The 19,683-nt window shown below is 51.4% G+C and overlaps 1 protein-coding gene across 1 annotated transcript; it reads right to left on the reverse strand.

The window, feature by feature from the left end:
• Positions 1–1,468: 1,468 nt before the first annotated feature.
• PSMD3 (proteasome 26S subunit, non-ATPase 3) lies at positions 1,469–19,207 on the reverse strand. The gene is made up of 12 exons (XM_066263718.1): positions 18,822–19,207; positions 15,751–15,941; positions 13,650–13,787; positions 11,640–11,776; positions 10,106–10,296; positions 9,832–9,935; positions 3,959–4,073; positions 3,737–3,856; positions 3,494–3,597; positions 3,112–3,267; positions 2,122–2,172; positions 1,469–1,940 (listed from the first exon to the last, which is right to left on the reverse strand). The coding sequence occupies exons 1-12, from the start codon at positions 19,036–19,038 to the stop codon at positions 1,863–1,865; spliced, it is 1,602 nt and encodes a 533-aa protein (XP_066119815.1). The 5' UTR covers positions 19,039–19,207; the 3' UTR covers positions 1,469–1,862.
• Between the last annotated feature and the right edge of the window lie 476 nt (positions 19,208–19,683).

A 19,683-nucleotide genomic window follows, 5' to 3' on the forward strand; every position in this document is an offset into this window, starting at 1 on the left:
AGAAAGCAATCAATTGTCTGACCAGGCAGTGGCGCAGTGGATAGAGCATCGGACGGGATGCAGAGGACCCAGGTTCGAGACCCGAGGTCACCGGCTTGAGTGTGGGCTCATCTGGTTTGAGCAAAGGTCCACCGGCTTGAACCCAAGGTCACTGGCTCCAGCAAGGGGTTGCTCGGTGTGCTGAAGGCCTACGGTCAAGGCACGTATGAGAAAGCAATCAATGAACAACTAAAGTGTTGCAATATGCAACGAAAAACTGATGATTGATGCTTCTCGTCTGCGTTCCTGTCTGTCCCCGTCTATCCCTATCCCTCTCTCTGACTCACTCTCTGTCTCTGTAAAAAATAAATAAAATTTAAAAGAAAGCAATCAATTAACAACTAAAGTGCCGGAACAAGTTGATGCCTCTCATCTCTCTCCCTGCCTGTCTGTTGCTCTTTCTGTAAAAAAAAAAGATTTCGTCCTGACCAGTGGCATAGTGTCCTCCAGGAGTGTGGAGGTCACAGGTTCAATCCCCAGGGCACCGGCTTGATTCTGGGGTTGCTGGCTTGACCTTGAGGGGTGACTGCTTGACCATGAGGTTGCTGGTTCAAGCCGTGGACAGGGCATGTATGAGAGCAATCAATGGGTGCACAACTAAGTGAACAGTTGATGCTTCTCTCTTCGCCCCCCCTTTCCTGTCAAACAAACAAAACAAAAACAACAAAAAACAAACTAGTTGGGAACATTCCCATCAGCTACCCTCAGGGAACTGTTTGGTTATGGAGCAGTCCAGAAGCCAGGGGGTTAAGCTGCTGTGGGGCAGAAGTCTCCCAGGAAAATCACTCCCGAGGCCGGGAGAGCACACAGGACAGGAACCCATGTTCAGATAACAGACTTGGCAGGAGCAGAGGGTACATGTGCCGCCAGGCCCAGCCAGAGAACCTGGGAATACTTCAGATGACCCAACCACGAGCCCTGCTGCTGACAGCTGGCAGACTGAGACCCAGGTTGACATTTCCCCACCAACACAGCAGCTGGTATCAGTGGGCTGGGGGCCACAGGGAGCCCCTTCCAGACTGACCTCAACTCGGAGCCCATCCCGCAGACCACAAGGGCCAACTGAGCAAAACCCAACTCTCAAACTGCTGTAGCCTAGAGAGGCTTCTCTCCTCCGCAAACCTCACCGGAGGGTCAGACTCTCACTCCCTTTGATCCGCTAGCAGTCGGTCTAATCCTTTGACAGATGTGGGAAGTCTGAGAGGTTTAGAGATTTGCTCAATACTGAGAGTGAGTTAGATACGAAGCAGAGGAAACCCAGCCCTCTGATCCCAGCTGTCTTCACCCTGTCCTTGGCCTCCTCCTCAGGTCCAGCTGCACGGCCCTCAGGTTACAGCTGGGGCTAGTACTCCCAGACCGGGGAAAACCCCGGGCCTGTCCATGCTGCAGGTATGAGCGCCAAGTATAGTAAGCAACTGGTACACAAAGAGCTTTGGAGAACTTTTTATTGTTTAAAAATCATAATTGAAGCATCAAAAAACATACAACCCGACCCATGTCCCAATTCAAGTCCCCTACTCCCTGGAGGAGAGCACAGGCCGTTCCCTCCCGTCTTGCTGCCCACGCCACTAGCCAGGACCCTGCCCTGGGAGGCCACCTGCCCGCCCTCCTGCCCATCGTGTGCCAAGTCACCGGCTGGGGAGGGGCTCTGGGGTGAGGTAGGGGTGGCTGGCTCTCTAGTCCTTCACCCCCCAAGTCCCCCCACATCTGCAGTCTGTGAGCTGTGTGTGGGAAAAGGGGCCAGTTCCCTGGGCAGGGGACCCCAAAGGGGGAAAGATTAAGAGCCAGTCCCCACTCACCCCACCCCTCCCCAGCCCCCCAGCTCAAGGGAAACTGTCGTCGTCATCTTCTGCCATCTCCTTGGCAAACTCCAGGTCTTGCTGCTCCCGTTCCCGCCGTTCCTGGGAGAGACGGGGCGAGAGCTGCTGAGGACCGCGGGGTTGCTCAGTGCTTCGCCCAGTCCGACACCCCCCCAGGCTGGGATCTGCCAAAGCTCCACAGCGCCCCAGACCTCCCGAGATGCCCCTTTCCTTGCTTAGGGCAGCTGTCTTCCAGCTGCACCCACCGCAGGGGGCCGCTCACCTCTGCCGACTCCAGGTCCTTGTTGTAGGATTTGGGAGGAAACCTCATGGCCTGGAACAGAGTAGACAGAGGGGCAAGATGGAGAGGTGGCATAAACTTAACGCACATTTATCGTGCTTCTGCATACCAGGCACGCAGACGCGGGTAAGACAGGCTGTCCTGTGTCCGGTGCAGTCTAGTAGGGGGCTGGCACAGACACGAGGAACTGCCCCGCGGAGGGGTCAACACCACAGGAGAGCTGGGAGAGCGGGGGCGGGGGGTCTGACTAACGCCCTGGGCTGGGCAGGCAGGGGAGCGGCAGCGAGGAGGGAAAGGGCTGGACTGGCTGTGGGAATGGAGGAAAAGCAGCCTGGACAGAGGGTTCCAAGTGTGGAGGTCTGGCTGAGTCCAGGAGAATGCGGTGGCGAGAAGTAGTGGGGACTAACACTGGGGAATGAGGCTGGAGAGATGGGACCAGATGACAAAGGGCCTTGCATCTCATGAGCATGGCTTTGCCCAATTTTAAGCAAGGCAGCGACATCCCTGGCTTCCATGGGGAGGGGACCAGGAGAAAATAGGGACGCCGAACAGCACCAGCTCCTACCCAGGGCCCGACTCGGGGGGGCTCAGTGGCCTCTGTGGAAACAGCAGCCAGCCCTCCCTTTTACACAGCTAAGACTTCACTAGGTACCTTAAGACAGTGATTTCATTTCACCCCGTCAACCCTGAGAAGCAGGTAATACCTCCACGGAGAAACAGAGGCTCAGAGAAGACAAATGACCCAATTTGGAACCAAATCTAGAAGCTAAACTCCAAATCTCTGTTCTCTTTGGCAAGTGGACCCCTTAAGAACAGAAGGGAACAGTCCCACAAGCAAGGTCCTTTCCACCCCTGGAACCCCTGCCCTGACAATGCTTTTACAAGATGGGCTGGGAAACTGGGCCCCAACCATGCCAGCCTTCTCCGAGGAGGTCCTGAGTGCGCCCGCGGGCACCTGCCGCCTGCCCTCACCTTGACGGACATGTTGTGGATGTCCAGGCAGAAGGAGATGCGCTGGTGGAAGGCCAGCTGGGGCTCTCGGGTGGAGTAGATGTCGGTCATCTCCTTGGACTGCACGTAGCCCTTCTCGTGGTTGATGCTGGCCTCGATGACGCCATCTCGGATGGCCTGTGGGCCCCAGAGGCAGGAAGTCACACAGAGCCCACCCTCGAGGCGGGAACATCCTGTCCTGTCTGTCCTCCGTCCACTCACGCACTTGGGCAGCTTCCTGGCTTCACTGCGAGGTGGGCAGCCTGAGCAGACGGCGCTCCCCTTCCCACCTTGGCCATTTCCTCCCACTTCCACCCCCGAAACAAGGCAGGAGGCGACAGATGTGGCCCCTGAACAGTCCCACCTTGGCAACAATGAACTCTGCGTCCTCCGGGCTATCCAGCTGCAGCTTCTGGGCGATGTCCGCCAGGGAGATCCGGGAGTAGGAGAGGCTGATCATGCGCACACCTGGGAGAGGAAGGAGGGGTGGGGTAGGAGGGCACAGAGCCTCCACTGCCCACGGCCACCCGCAGCATTCTCCCTGGCCTTGGGAGAAGCCTAGTCCGGGCCCTGTCCTTCCAGCGGCCCCTTGGACGCCGATCCACACCTGTCTTAATGACGTTGTGCCGCAGTCGGATGATTAGGGTGTAGGTCCCGTCTGCTTGAAACTTCTCCCCAAACTGATCCAGGACCTGGTTGAACTTGGCTAGGTTTCCTGTCCTGACAGCTGCAGGGGGAGAGGAGTGGGTCAGGTGATGCGAACGGGCATACACGTCAGAGGCCACCGCGCCAGGGGCGCTGACACGCTCTGGGAGGGGACCAGCCTTACCTTGGGTCAGAAGGAAGTAGGGCATGAGCGAGCGCTTGAGAGACGGCTGACGGAACTGCAGCCGGTCCGGGATCTCCCCCAGCAGCAGCTCCACCACAATGAGAAGCTTGTGTACCTGGCAAGGGGGCACGACACACAGTGGGCAGGGAGTCCACCAGGCGGAAGAGAGTGAAATGGGGCTTCAACTCAGTCAGCTATCCTGGGGAACGGGGACAGTGGCCCTGTGATTAGGCCCATGGAGAGAGGAAGAGGACCTGAACCCGTGCTGAGCAGGGAATCAAAGTTCTGCCCCTGGAGCCACGTACTGGGATGATCTGACCCTGTGACCACACTGAGCCCCAAGTGTCATTTCATCTGGCCAGTCAGCACACACTGCTGTGAACTGGCAACATCTGAAGTATAGGACAGGCCAGATGGGTGGTTTTAGGGCTCGGAACAGTGAGGGAACAGGGCCCGGAGACCTAGGGAACGAAATGCGAGTCAACTGAAGATGCCAGGCAGTGAGGAGCAGGGAGGAGGAGCAGGGAGGAGGAGGAAGAGGAGCAGGGAGGAGGAGGGTACCAGAGAAGAGCAGTGAGGAGCAGGGAGGAGGAGGAGGAGGAGGTGGTGGTGGTGGTCCCGGAGCAGAGCAGTGAGGAGCAGAGCAGTGAGGAGCATGGAGGAGGAGGAGGAGGAGGTCCCGGAGCAGAGCAGTGAGGAGCAGGGAGGAGGAGGAGGAGGAGGAGGAGGAAGAGGAGGTGGTGGTGGTGGTCCCGGAGCAGAGCAGTGAGGAGCAGAGCAGTAAGGAGCAGGGAGGAGGAGGAGGTGGTACCGGAGCAGAGTAGTGAGGAGCAGGGAGGAGGAGGAGGAGGAGGAGGAGGTCCCGGAGCAGAGCAGTGAGGAGCAGGGAGGAGGAGGAGGAGGAGGAGGAGGAGGAGGAGGAGGAGGAAGAGGAGGTGGTGGTGGTGGTCCCGGAGCAGAGCAGTGAGGAGCAGGGAGGAGGAGGAGGAGGAGGTGGTGGTGGTCCCGGAGCAGAGCAGTGAGGAGCAGAGCAGTGAGGAGCAGGGAGGAGGAGGAGGAGGAGGAGGAGGTCCCGGAGCAGAGCAGTGAGGAGCAGGGAGGAGGAGGAGGAGGAGGAGGAGGAAGAGGAGGTGGTGGTGGTGGTCCCGGAGCAGAGCAGTGAGGAGCAGGGAGGAGGAGGAGGAGGAGGAGGAGGTCCCGGAGCAGAGCAGTGAGGAGCAGGGAGGAGGAGGAGGAGGAGGAGGAGGAAGAGGAGGTGGTGGTGGTGGTCCCGGAGCAGAGCAGTGAGGAGCAGAGCAGTAAGGAGCAGGGAGGAGGAGGAGGAGGAGGTGGTACCGGAGCAGAGTAGTGAAGAGCGTGCAGAACTAGCATCTGGGTAGCGGCAGCAGCACCAGACAGGCCTGGCACAGCCCGAGAAGGAGCCGTGTGTGGACGCAGAAGGCTGGCTGGAAAACCAGGCCCTTCCACCTCATAACACTCTGAGGTGTTTCTGAACAGTGCCTACTGTGGCCTTAGCACCAGACAGGGAGACCACGGTGGTGCGGATGGCGCTCAGTAATTAAGGAGCTTCCTACCGAGCAGCAGGAACAGGAACACAGTTAAATCATGTGATAGCAAGTGTCATGAAGGAGGTAAGGGTTAAAATGGCAGGAGGATATCATGGGCACACCTGGGCAAGGATTCTTCACCCTCCACAGACTCAGGGCTGCCCTGAGAGTAACCGAGGAGTGAGGGGGAACCCACGGAAATGGTGGAAGTTAATATATGCCCGAAGGATTCTGACGAAGGAGAAAGAGGGAGGACATCTCAGTGGAGGGAAGAGGTTGGAAAAGGGGCAGGCAAGAGTGAGGACACGCCTCAGGGGAGGAGGGACCACCAGGAGAGACGACTGGGGCCAGTCTGGGCATGTGCTGTTTGAATTCTGGGCCGAGTTCTGAGTTTACAGACAGAATGCTAGTCTTTATTCACTAGCTAGGAAATGCTGAGCAACTGAGTTGTTGCTTTCTTCACCCCTAAAGCGTGCACAGTAGTAACAGCAACGCCAGGCCTGCCCACCTGATGAGACTTAGGATACTCTACCGAGCAGGCACCGAGCACCACGAGCTTCTGGGCAAGGCAAAGCGGCCTGCAGCTCTGCCTGGTTAGGCAGCTGTGCGGAAGCTGGGTTGGTGGTGGGGAGAGCGATGGCGGGAAGTATCAGTGGCTCAAACAAGGGCCCTGGCAATATTAGAGAGGAGGCAAATACCAAAGGCACCCAGGCAAACCAACAGATGCCTTCGTGTGAGGAACGGTATCTGCACAGGGATATGCGGTGGAAGCTGGATTTGTAGGTCTGGTGTCCATGAGGAGTCAGAATTAGTATTATGGGCTGAACTGTGAACCCCCCCCCCCCCCAGTCAAACCTCCAAGTACCTCAGAATGTAACTATACTTGGAAATGGAGTCTTTAAAGAGATAATTAAGATAAAATGAGGTCACACGAGGGGGCCCTAATCCAGTATGACTGGTGTCCTTACAAGAAGAGACTAAGATACAGGCACATGCAGAGAGAAGACTATTCAAAGACAATGGAAGGAGACGGCCATCTACGAGCAAAAGAGAGGCCCTCAGAAGGATCCAACCACAGAGACCTTGATCTTGGACTTCTGGCCTCCAGAACTGTGATGAAATACATCTCTGTGGTTTAAGCCCCCGGGCTGGGAACCTTGTCAAGGCAGCGTGAGCAGACAGAGACAGTAATGGACTCTGGTAGAGCCTCACGGAGGTCGGAATTGAGCTATGAAAGCAGTAAGATCACTCAAGGAGAGAATGTCGATTTTACTATGGATGAATAAGCTTCCAGAGTGTTCTGCTGGGGACCCCGCTTTAAACTTGATGTCTCTCTTCCCCCATTCTCACCCTCCCCACTGTCACTTAAAGCTAGTGCTCTGCCTGTGCTCTTCACCTCGCTCCTGCCTGTCCCTTCCAGCCTTGACCCACCACCTATTTGCTCAAGTCTCTCCGGGTGGGAAGCTCCCTCAACTCTACCTCTTCCCTTCTCGAGCAACGTCACGTCCCACCTCCTTCCAACTCCCTCACCAACAGTCCACTGGCTGAAGGCCTCACTCCAGCTCTCTGCTCCGCCCTGCCACCTGGCTCTGCTACCGGAAGCTTGGAAACCTTACTCATCCACAGTGAAATCTGGTTGGAAAATCGGGCTTTACCCTTCGACACCTATCTCTGGTATGTGGGGGGGTGCAGTCTATATGTTGGTCACCTGTATTTTTAGTGACTTTTTCAAAAGAACTTTAGTTGGCCAATATTCCACACATCTAATAATCTAGGCAATCTTATAACCTGCCCCTGTACCCTATGTGTCTGAAAAGCTATTCCTTTCTGTGAAAAGTCTTCCCATCTTTCAAAAACCAAATCAAATTTAATGTTTTTCTTTATGATCTCTTCAATTATTTGAGCAAAACCAAACCTTCCTATGAACTTCTGAACAGAAACAAACAATCTCCTGCTACACTGACCTAATCATTGGGTATTTTTAATCTGTTCTCTTCCAAGGGCACTAGGAAGTTGATACCATGTTAAGGTGGGAGCAATGGTTGTAGTTGGGAAAGCTGGGTCCAAATTCTGGCTACTAGGCCCCCAAGCCTTTTTTTTTTGTATTTTTCTGAAGTTGGAAATGGGGAGGCAGTCAGACAGACTCCTGCATGCACCCGACCGGGATCCACCCAGCATGCCCACCAGGGGGCGATGCTCTGCTGCAATCAGAGCCATTCTAGTGCCTGAGGCAAAGGCCATGGAGTCATCCTTAGTGCCCGGGCCAACTTTGCTCCAATGGAGCCTCGGCTGTGGGAGGGGAAGAGAGAGACAGAGAGGAAGGAGAGAGGGAGGGGTGGAGAAGCAGATGGGTGCTTCTGTGTGCCCTGGCCGGGAATTGAACCCGGGACTCCTGCACGCCAGGCCGACGCTCTACCACTGAGCCAATCGGCCAGGGCCCCCCAAGCCTTTTTGAGTCAATGTTCTTCGAGGGTGAATACTATTTGTTTTCTTTCATTCCTCTTCGTTAGGGAGAGAGATGAGAAGCATCAATTCATAGTTGTGGCACTTTAGTTGTTCATTGATTGCTTCTCATATGTGCCTTGACTGGGGAGCTCCAGTCAAGCCAGTGACCTTGGGCTCAAGCCAGAGGACTTGGGCTTCATGCCAGTGACCTTTGGGCTCAGGCCTGCAACCATGGGATCATGTTGATGATCCTACACTCAAGCCAGTGACCCCATGCTCAAGCTGGATGAGGCTGCGTTCAAACTGGTGCCCTCAAGGTTTTGAACTTGAGACCTCAGTGTTCCAGGTTGATGCTCTATTTATTGTGCCACCATCAGTCAGGTCAAACACTATTTCTTTCTTTCTTCTTTTTTTTTTAGTGAGAGAGAGGGAGCAGGGATAGACAGACAGGAAGGGAGATTGATGAGAAGCAACAATTCATAGTCATGGCACCTTAATTGCTCATTGATTGCTTTCTCATATGTGCTTTGACTGGGGGGCTCCAGCTAAGCCAGTGACCCCTTGCTCAAGCCAGCAACCTTGGGCTCAAGCCAGCAGCCATGAGGTCATGTTTATGATCACATGCTCAAGCCAGCGTCCCCATGCTCAAGCTGGCGACCTCGAGGTTTTAAACCTGGGTCCTCGCCTGACCAGGCGGTGGCACAGCAGGTACAATGTCGGACTGGGATGCGGAGGACCCAGGTTCAAGACCCTGAGGTTGCCAGCTTGAGTGCGGGCTCATCTGACTTGAGCAAAAGCTCACCAGCTTGGACCCAAGGTTGCTGGCTCGAGCAAGGGGTTACTCGGTCTGCCGTAGCCCCATGGTCAAGGCACATATGAGAAAGCAGTCAATGAACAACTAAAGTGCCACAACAAAAAACTGATGATTGATGCTTTTCATCTCTCTCCGTTCCTGTCTGTCCCTATCTATCCCGCTCTGTCTCTGTAAAAAAACAACAACAAAAAAACCCTGCGTACTCAGCATTTCAGGTTGACGCTCTATCCACTGTGCCACTGCCTGGTCAGGTCGAATACTCTTTATTACCTCTCTCTCTCTCTCTTTCTTTTTTTTTTCAGAGACAGAGAGAGAGTCAGACAGGAACGGAGAGATAAGAAGCATCAATCATTAGTTTTTCGTTGCACGTTGCGACACCTTAGTTGTTCATTGATTGCTTTCTCATATGTGCCTTGACCGCGGGCCTTCAGCAGACCGAGTAACCCCCTTGCTCGAGCCAGTGACCTTGGGTCCAAGCTGGTGAGCTTTGCTCAAACCAGATGAGCCCGCGCTCAAGCTGGCGACCTCGGGGTTTCAAACCTGGGTCCTCCGTATCCCAGTCCGACGCTCTATCCACTGCGCCACTGCCTGGTCAGGCCTTACTTCTCTTTTTAACTCTTCACTGTGCCTAAATACCAAGGTCAGCACTCAAACAAAACAAGCAAACAAACAACTGACAGTTCTTGGGGGCCAATGTTTACCTCTACCTAAATCGATCAGTCTTCTGGAGATTTTCTGGGGTCCCTGGCCACAGACAACACTGCTCCCATATGGGCATGTAAGTGATCAGGTAAGAGCCTAAAGTTTATCAGCAATTCATGCCCATCCTGGAATGACTATAAGGAGAGCTAGGGAATCAGGAATATTCTAAAGCTATCTACCAGGAAGAATACCTAAACTGCCAGAGGTGCGGGTGGCATCTGCTTAATGCGCTCTGAACAGTGTGCAGACACCTGATGCAACCATTTGGATAAAGAAGACTAAGGAGGCCTTCCCTGGCCCCCACCCAGGGAAACAGAACTAAATGTTATCAGGTAAGTGGTGAAGGGATGGGAGTTGTTGCTCACTGTCTGTTTGAAGCCAACAGCTGTATGCTGAGGGGCCTTGCGAAGGGCATTGGTCATTGTTCTCCGGGCCTCTGAGTACTCCAACTGGATAGCTTTGATCCGCCCTGGGTGTGGAGAAGAGCAGAGTGGGTCAAGAGAACGGCGCCACCCAAACCCCCTTGCAAACCAGACTGCCAGAGGCAATTCCATGCACCAAGTGCCCCAAATTTTTAGAAAGTCTGCACCAAGTGTGTCTGAGAACCCTTCTGCTTTGGGGGTTGGGCCTCCTGCTCACCTGTGTAGTACAGGTACCTTGCCCACTCGTTGTTGTTGGCCTGCTCGGGGAACATGGACTTGGACACCAGCTTCTCAGCCTGGTCGTACAAGTTGTAGTGCAGGTAGTTCCGCAGCAGGAGGTTCAGCAGGGTGGCCTGCCCGTCGGCGTCATGCCGAAGCGTGGCTGTCCGGAGCCGAGCGTGCAAGAAGCTTCAAGACGGAAAGAAAGAGATGTTAAAGGTCTCAAATAACACCTTTCAAACTGCTCTGACCTCTCCATTCTCTCTCAGTTCCTACAGACGTGATACAAACTGCTTCTCTGATTAGTCACAGAACATTCATGAACGATCTAGGTCCAGAAAAAGAACAGAAGTCTACTCTCAGGGAGCTTGCACTCCAGCGGGGAAAAGAGGCAACAACCATGACAAATAAGGGTTATGCTGCATGGAGAAATCAGGTAAGTGCAATGCAGAAGCTGGGGACACAGGGTTACAGTTTCTTTTTGGTAGGGGGGTGATTTGTGATTTTAAATAGCTTGGTTAGGTAGGGTAAGACTCACCGAGAGGAACAATCTGTAAAACAATTAAACAAAGGCTTGAAGGAGGCAGGGAGAAGAGCACGCTAGACAGAGTGGAGAGGCGGTGTGGGAGGAGCAGTGTGCCTGGCATGCCCACGAGGGAACAGGAGGCCAGCGTGGCTGAGTGGGCCGGGGGAGCAGCGGGTGATACAGCCAAGGAGGCTGTGACAGGGGCCAGAGCATGTGGGTCTTATACTCTACCACGAGGACTGTGGCTTTTCCCAAGGGAAATGGGGACCAAGGGCAGGTTTTAAGCAGAGGACTGAAGTGTTTTCCAGCCTGTCATTCCACTTTTGATCTACCAGTTGTCCCTTGACATGAAGGGAAGAGAGTAGGGGGATAGTTCTTTTTTAAAAACCTTTTTCCATTGATTTGAGAGAGGAAGGATGAGAGGGAGAGAGAGAGAAGTATAAACTCATTCCACTTAGTTGTTCTATATAGTTGTGCACTCACTGCTTCTCACACGTGCCCCGACTGGGGATCAAACCTGCGATCTTGGTGCACCGAGATGATGCTCTATCCATTGAGTCACCCAGCCAGGGCCTGCGGTGGGGATTGTTCTTAACAGCCCAGTGCTCATCTCTGTTTCTTCATCTAATATCAGTCTGTCTCTCAACTCCTTATACGGCTCAGGGCGTGGTAACCTCAGCCCCCACATCCTGCTGGGCCCTCTACACGCACCGGCTCACTGCCGAGAACAAGACCCTCGGCCGCCTGTACCTGCGCACCATGTCCAGCTTGTCCAGGAACTCACAGACCCGGGCGTGGTAACCTCAGCCCCTACGTCCTGCTGGGCCCTCTATGCGCACCGGCTCACTGCCGAGAACAAGACCCTCGGCCGCCTGTACCTGCGCACCACGTCCAGCTTGTCCAGGAACTCATAGACCCGGGCGTGGTAACCTCAGCCCCCACGTCCTGCTGGGCCCTCTACACGCACCGGCTCACTGCCGAGAACGAGACCCTCGGCCACCTGTACCTGCGCACCACGTCCAGCTTGTCCAGGAACTCATAGACCCGGGCGTGGTAATAGTAGCACTTGGCAGCCACAAGGTCCAGGGCCCGGCGGTTCTGAGTGCTGATCTTCTGCATTAGGTCATCAGAGATCTTCTGTGCCTGAAGAGGCAGCCAAAAGAGAACCAGGTGGTAGTTCCTCAAGAAGTTAACCATGGAGCCTTCATGTGAGCCAGCAAGCAATTCCCCTCTTAGGCATATATCCAAGAAAATTCGGAAACATCTGTTTACATAAAAACTTGTACAGTATGTTCACAGCAGAATTATTAATAATCAAAAAGTGGGAACAACCCAAGTGTCCACCACCTGAGGAATAAACAAAGTGTGCTGTATCTATACAATGGGACATTGGTCAGCCTTAAAAATGGAGTCCAGATACACGCAACAATATGGATGACCCTAGAAAACACCATGCTAAGTGAAAGAAGCCAGACACAAAAGGCCACACATATAATTGCATTTACATAAAACGTTCAGAATAGGAAAATCCATGAGACAGATGAGTGGCTGCCAGGGGCTGGGATGAGGGGAGAATGGGATGATTACTAATAAGGACAGTGCTACCTTTTGAAGTGATTAAACTGTTCTGGAATTGGACAGTGACAATAGTTGCACAACCTTGTATATACATCAAAACCTACCAAATTGTAAACTTTAAAGGGCAAATTATATGTACAAAAAAAACCAGTTGCAAGGAAAGTAAAATATAAAACAGGAAATTGAGGAGCAGGACCTGTCATTTTTTTTTTTTTTCTGAAGCTGGAAACAGGGAGGCAGTCAGACAGACTCCCGCATGCGACCGACGGGGATCCACCTGGCATGCCCACCAGGGGGCAATGCTCTGCCCATCCGGGGCGTTGCTCTGCGGCGACCAGAGCCACTCTAGCGCCTGGGGCAGAGGCCAAGGAGCCATCCCCAGCACCTGGACCATCTTTTGCTCCAATGGAGCCTCGGCTGCGGGAGGGGAAGAGAGAGACAGAGAGGAAGGAGAGGGGGAAGGGTGGAGAAGCAGATGGGCGCCTCTCCTGTGTGCCCTGGCTGGGAATCGAACCTGGGACTTCCGCACACCAGGCCAATGCTCTACCACTGAGCCAACCGGCCAGGGCCAGGATCTGTCATTTTTGAGTGTGCTCTTGGGACAGTGGCTGTGACTGACAAATGGCCCCACGTGGAGGCAGTGGTGGAAGTGTAATATAATATCCAAAATGGAGTTGTTTAGTCCTGTAAAGAGCTGCTACAGTACTTGGTAAAATATTGTGAAAGCTTATTATGTATAGATCATTGTGCTAATTATTTTTGAATGTACTACTTTATTTTATACCAACAATAATCTTATAAATTGGGCATCATTTCCCCCATTTTACCTACAACTAGGAGATTAATTTGCCTAAGGTATAACTGGGATTTGAACCCAAGTCTTTCTGTCTCCTGATCTCCTTACTATTCCCCAAAGAATCTACTATCCTTGTTATTGTGCCATAGTTAGGCACTGGCAGAATGATCACTGCCTGCCCCTTCCCTTGGTGCCCAAGTGGGAGTTGAGGGTCTTCCCTGGCTGTGGGATTAGCTGCATTCCCACTGGGGAGAGTTTAGGAGCTGGTTAATAACCCAGGGGTTATCTCCATTGTTTTTTTTTTTTTTCCAGGGACAGAGAGAGAGTCAGAGAGAGGGATAGATAGGAACAGACAGACAGGAACAGAGAGAGATGAAAAGCATCAATCATCAGTTTTTCGCTGGGACTCCTTAGCTGTTCATTGATTGCTTTCTCATATGTGCCTTGACCGCGGGCCTTCAGCAGACCGTGTAACCCCTTGCTCGAGCCAGCGACCTTGGGTCCTTCCGCATCCCAGTTCGACGCTCTATCCACTGCACCACTGGTTGGTCAGGTTCCATTGTTTTTCACAAGGGGCAATCCCTCCTGCGAACCTCTCGCAGTGCTGGGTACACATGTGTCACTCTCACGGGGTATAGATACCTCTTTGTAGCGCTTGCTGTTCATCAGAAAGATGACCACGAGAAGTTGTAGATAGGCTTCCACTTCAGGCAGGAGAGGTGCTGAGGCGGCTTTTCCTGTTCGGGGACGGAACTGTAAATCAGCTTCTGTGTCCATGGGCTAGGAGAGGACATGAGTTACCATGGGAAAGCTCAGATCAATCAATCAAAAATTTAGTAAGCACTCGCTATGCATTTCAACAAATCCTGTATGCCTAATACGTGCTATGACTTTTCTAGGTGCTGGGAATAAAAAATGAAAGATGACAGTCTCTTTCTGAAGGGAGTCAAGGAGGCTGGCAATACAATACATAGAAAAGAGGGTTACAGGAGTATAACAGATAATTTTACAGAATGCAATGGGGCAGAAAGGATGATCTAGGACCCTTTACAGCCTACAATCTAAGTGGAGAGATTAAACCCCTACACCTGAAACTACTACAAATTCTATCAGACAATATTTAATAAAGTGATATAATTCTAGAGATGAGATAAAAAATGAGACAAAACGTGTGTGTGGGTGTGTGTGTGCGTGCGTGTGTGTAGCAAAGAAATTTTGGGGAAATGGCTTATAGTGCTTATTTTCAGACCTACTCACCAAAACTGGAATAATGTGTAACAGCTCAAAAGAGTGGTCATACTGAGTGAATTTAGGTATCTAAAAGTTAAAAAGCATTCCAGGTACAGTTGTGGGAGGAGCTTCCTCCCTTTCCCACAAATAAACTCTTCATCATTCCATCTCAAGGGATTTTCTGAGCTTTCACATCTACGGAACAGCATGTAAGTATATAGGACTTTAGGGAGATGAAGGTGGCTCAATGGTCAATGAGGTTTGAGAACCAGCAGGACCTGGACTGTGTATCGTAAGGGGGATTTTACAGCCAGAAGGGAAAAAGGGAGCTCTTTCCTGGCACAGAGACCACTACAATGAGCATTCACTATGTGCCAGGCACCACAGGTATCAAATGGTAGAGTTTGGATTCAAATTCAACTCTACCTCCAAACCATCATTAAAAAAAAAAGATTTTATTTATTGATTTTATAGAGGGGCGGGGTGGAGCAAGAAGTATCAACTCATAGTTGCTTCACTTTAGCTGTTCATTGGTTGCTTGTCACATGTGATTTGGTTGGGCAAGCCTGGGCTTTTGAACCAGCGACCCCAGCATTACAGGTAAATGCTCTATTCACTGTGCCTCCACAGGTCAGGCTCTTAAACACCATTTTAACTTTTATTTATTTTATTTTATTTTGTTGTTGTTTTTTTTACAGAGACAGAGAGAGTCAGAGAACGGGATAGACAGGGACAGACAGACAGGAATGGAGAGATGAGAAGCATCAATCTAATGTGCATTCCCACACCTTAGTTGTTCATTGACTGCTTTCTCATATGTGCCTTGACCATGGGCCCTCAGCAGACCAAGTAACCCCTTGCTTGAGCCAGCGACCATGGGCTCAAGCTGGTGAGCTTTTGCTCAAACCTGATGAGCCTGAGCTCAAGCTGGTGACCTCAGGGTCTCAAACCTGGGTCCTCGGCATCCCAGTCCGACGCTCTATCCACTGCGCCACTGCTTGGTCAGACTTATTTATTGATTTTAGAAAGAGGGGAGAAGGGATGAAGGGAGGGAGGAGAAGGGAGGAGAGAAAAAGAAGGAGAGAGAGAGCTAGAGAAAGAGAGAGACAGGAACATCGATCTGTTCCTGTATGTGCCCTGACTGGGGATCGAGCTGGGGACCTTTGCACTTTGGGATGATGCTAGCCAACTGAGCTATCCGGCCAGGGCTTTAACTACCATTTTATATGTCCACTGTGGTGAACCTCAGAGCCAAAGAGATAGTGGCACTTTCTCCTACAACAACAGAGACATCACCCAACTAGAGAAGAGGGTCTGAGCTGGGGTAGTAGGAAATGAGTTTGGTTGGAAGGTTCCTGCTTCCCAGCTCCTCTCCCTGACTCGGAAGAATGGCACTACAGGGCAGAAGGATGGTCCCCTCGTCGTGGGCAATGTGCACTGAAGTGCTGCTGTGCTCCATTACTCTGCCACAGCAGGTGACAAGACAGGTCTTGGATGCTCCTGACTCACCTACCTCTTCCAGGAAGGGTAGCAAAAAGTCTCGAGTGGCATTATTTGAGGTGAAGAAGCCATGCACAGCCTTGTATAAAACATAGTGGTTGAGGCGGCGTGATGTGGAAGGCAGCATCCGCAGGGCCCTCAGCACAAATCGAGGCTCCTTGCCGGAAACAGCCTTCTCCAGCTGTTTCACATGCTCCTTGATGTCTGCGGAGGAACAGAGGAGAAAAAAATGTTACTTCCAACTCCTGTTATCCCCGTACCCCCATCCCACTCCAGGCCAGTAGTTCTAGGGAGCCTCTTACAAAAAGGCAGGATGTGGACAATCACCCCTTTTTGTCCTAACAGGGTTAAGCAATACTTATGGATGCCACACAGTGATTTTAAGACATCACGAAGAGCCAAAGAAAAATAAAGTAGAGAGTGACAGAAACAGAAAGAAAAAAAGTGATGAGAAACAAAAGAAACACATGGATATTTATCAGATCTCTAAACAGGAAAAGATTTTCTATATGTAAACAATGGGAGAAACACACACACAGATGATGAACTGGATTTCAACAAAAGAAAAATATCTACAACAAATGTGACTGAAGATTCCTATGCTTATTTTGCAAAGACCTTGTATTAATGGTTAAGATAAATATGAAGTGAACAGGAATTTCTAGTGGTATAATGTAAACCAGTAGAGTTCTCCTGGACAATACCTATCCCAAACCTTGGAACCATTTACCCTATCGACTCAGGCATATAGAGATTCTATACTGAAAAAAAATTACAAAGGTAGATTAAAATAATGGGCACACACACACAAAAACAACTAACCAAACAAAAAAACTGGGCACAAAGCTGATTCCCGTACAGCTATTTATTACAATAAGAAACTGGAAATAGGCCCCAGCTGGTTGGCACAGCAGTCCAGTGTTGGCCTGGCATGTGGAAGTCCTGGGTTTGATTCCTGGTCAGGCCACACAGGAGAATTGACCATGTGCTTCTCTACTCCTCCTCCACCCATTCCACCTTCTCTCTCTTTTCTCCTCCTGCAGCCATGGCTTAAACGGTTCGAGTAAGTTGGTCCCAGCACTGAGGATGGCTCCATGGCCTGCCTCAGGCACCAAAATAGCTTGGTTGCTGAGCAACGGAGCAGTGCCCCCCTCCACAGCCAGAGCATCGCCCCCTAGTGGGCTTGCTGGGTAGATCCCAGGGTGCATGCGGGAGTCTGTCTCTGCCTCCCCCACCTCACATAATTTAAAAAAAAAGAGAGAGACAAAATGAAAACAAATGTCCAACTGGGAATGCAATCAATTAAGAGTTTCTTAATTACCTTTGTATATGTAGTATAGGGTGCCTGGGTCACATTAATGATATAATAATGACAACAGCTAATATTTATGAAGTTCGTCATGTGCTATGCACAGTTCTAAGCATCTTCACAATACCCCAATGAAGTAGACACTATTACTCTCATGACAGAGATGAGAGTAATAGAACTTGTATTCTTAGCCACTATATCAGGTATTCAATAAATATTTCTGGAACAAATTGAATGCTATGTTTGTGAATGTTAAATACAAGCACACAGAATCATCTGTATTTAGTTATGGTTGTTCCAACTGCATCTGTAACTCGATCTCAATTATGGGAGAGCAGCTTAAAAATTTGTAGAAAAACACATTAACCATGGTTGATATTTCCCCCCCCTTCTACACTTTAGACTTCTATTTTCCAAAACTTTTACAATGAACATGAATTACTTTATAATAAGGAAACGTAGCATTATAAGAAACGCATACATACCCAGTAGGTAATGCTGAGAGGTACCTTTGCCATTATCATTATTTTAAAATCACAGTCTTTTTTTTTTTTAAATGTCCTAATATTTTTTAACTTATTTTATTATTTTATTTATTCATTTATAGAAAGGAGAGAGAGGGAGAGGAGAGACAGAGAGAGAGAAGCGGGGAGGAGCTAGAAGCATCAACTCCCACATGTGCCGTGACCAGGCAAGCCCAGGGTTTCGAACCGGCGACCTCAGCATTTCCAGGTCGACGCTTTATCCACTGCGCCACCACAGGTCAGGCTCATTATTTTAGGTAAAAAGATCTTTATTGGATGTGGAGCCTGTTACCTAATTTAGAGTAAGAGCCCATGCAGTCAGCACTATCACGTCCTCAAAAACACCACCCAGAAGCATAACTTTGCCTATCTCAATGTTTTTGAGCTAGTTTCTTACGCAGCTAAACAGACAGAAAACCCAGAAAATAGTCCAGTCCCACTTGATCTAGAACTTGGAAAAGAGCACCAGGCTCAGAGTGGGAAGCTCTCATTCTACCCACTCCAAACGTGGACAGGATGCTCTCAGTAGTAAAGGTGAAATGTGAACTTGGAGGAACAACAGGACAGTAGGAAACTGAAACAGGCAATGGTTACATTGATAGATCGAAGGCGAGTGTTAGGAACTCAAAGATGACAACTAAAAAGTAGAAAGCATGTAATGTGTTTATACCCTTTAGAAACAGGAGTTAGGGCTTGAAGAGGGAGGAAAAAAAGATGTGATCGTTTGAACATCTGAATTACAGAAAGTAGGAAGTAATATACTAAGTAGAAAGGGCTCTTTTAGAGGAGTTTGTTAAAGTTAGTTAAGACAACAGAAACTTTTGTACACACTTAAAACTCAGAGGCCAGCATTCTGCGTCATTTTGACCCTCTTTACACACATAAATACAAACAATGGCTTCTAGAGGGATCAACCATACATCGGGCGTTAGAGAATCGGTCTGGCGGGATGTAAACGGAAGTCAAAGAGGGGGACTAAGAAGAGGGAGTCTACAGGCCCAGTGAGACCTAGTTCTAGTAGATGCAACCCAGCTGGGGGGAGGAGGTGTGTGGCAAAGGAGGAGTCCTCAGCCTGGAATAACTGGGGCTGGGGGTAGGAGTGTCAGGATAGTGGCGGCGGGCACTTGGAGGGGGGAAGTGACCCTTAGAACCCAGGATGGTGGAGGCTGCGCTGGGGTCCCAAGGAGAAACTGGATCACCGGGGCGCTGTCACCAGTGATCTCAGCACGTCCCCGGCCCAGGCTCTCGTACCCTCCAAGGTGATGGTGTCTAGCTCTCGCTGAGAGTGCTCAGCTGTCGTCGCCGTCTTGCCGTCAGCCTCCCCAGTCGACCCGCCACTTGCCGCCGCCTCCTCTTTCATCTCCACATCTTGGGGGCCGGGGGGCGGCTGGGGTTCCTGTTCCCCTCCGCCGGGCGGCGGCTTCGCCTTGTCCGCGCCGCGGCGCCGCGCCGAGCCCTCCTGCTTCATGGCACTGGGATCACGGCCTAGTCCAAGGACTGAGGCCGGGGCCTCGCGTGAACCTTCGCAATAGAGAGCAGGAACCGAGCCGGGCCTGCACACCAGCGCGGGATCGCGTCGGGCCGCACGATGACTGAGCAGCTGCAAACCCCTTCCCAGCGCTGGGCCTGCTGGGAAACGCCAGGCCCAGTGGGCCGATGGCCGAGTCAACAAAGGGAAAAGAAATCAACAGCCGAGGTGCTGGATGGGGGAGTGTCTTCGAGGAAGGCGGGGGAGGAGCGTGGGGCTTTTTTTAGAGTGCTTAAGTGCGTTGATTTTCTTTTATGTTCCTCCCGAGTGCACTTCTGAGCATGTCCACGAGAGGTCCCCTCAGGCTCCAATCTGAGTTACACCGGACTCGAAGAGCACCCCAACCAGCATGGAGTGGGCAGGGCCTGTGGGAGCGCAGGGCGTGATGACGTCACGAGTTGCCGGGAGGGTTTCTGCCCAAACTCGCTCAATTAGCCCCGCTGAGTAGCCTTCCAGATCCGCGGGGTTCGTCTACCAACGGCTGCTCAGTTCGTCCCGCGCGAGGGAAGAAAAGAAGCTGCAAAAGAGGGATGTGGAGCCAGGCTGTTGGACTTAAAATAACACCTAACTATGGGATTCAGCCTT

Source organism: Saccopteryx bilineata, chromosome 2 (genome assembly GCF_036850765.1).
Source record: "Saccopteryx bilineata isolate mSacBil1 chromosome 2, mSacBil1_pri_phased_curated, whole genome shotgun sequence".
Taxonomy (NCBI): domain Eukaryota; kingdom Metazoa; phylum Chordata; class Mammalia; order Chiroptera; family Emballonuridae; genus Saccopteryx; species Saccopteryx bilineata.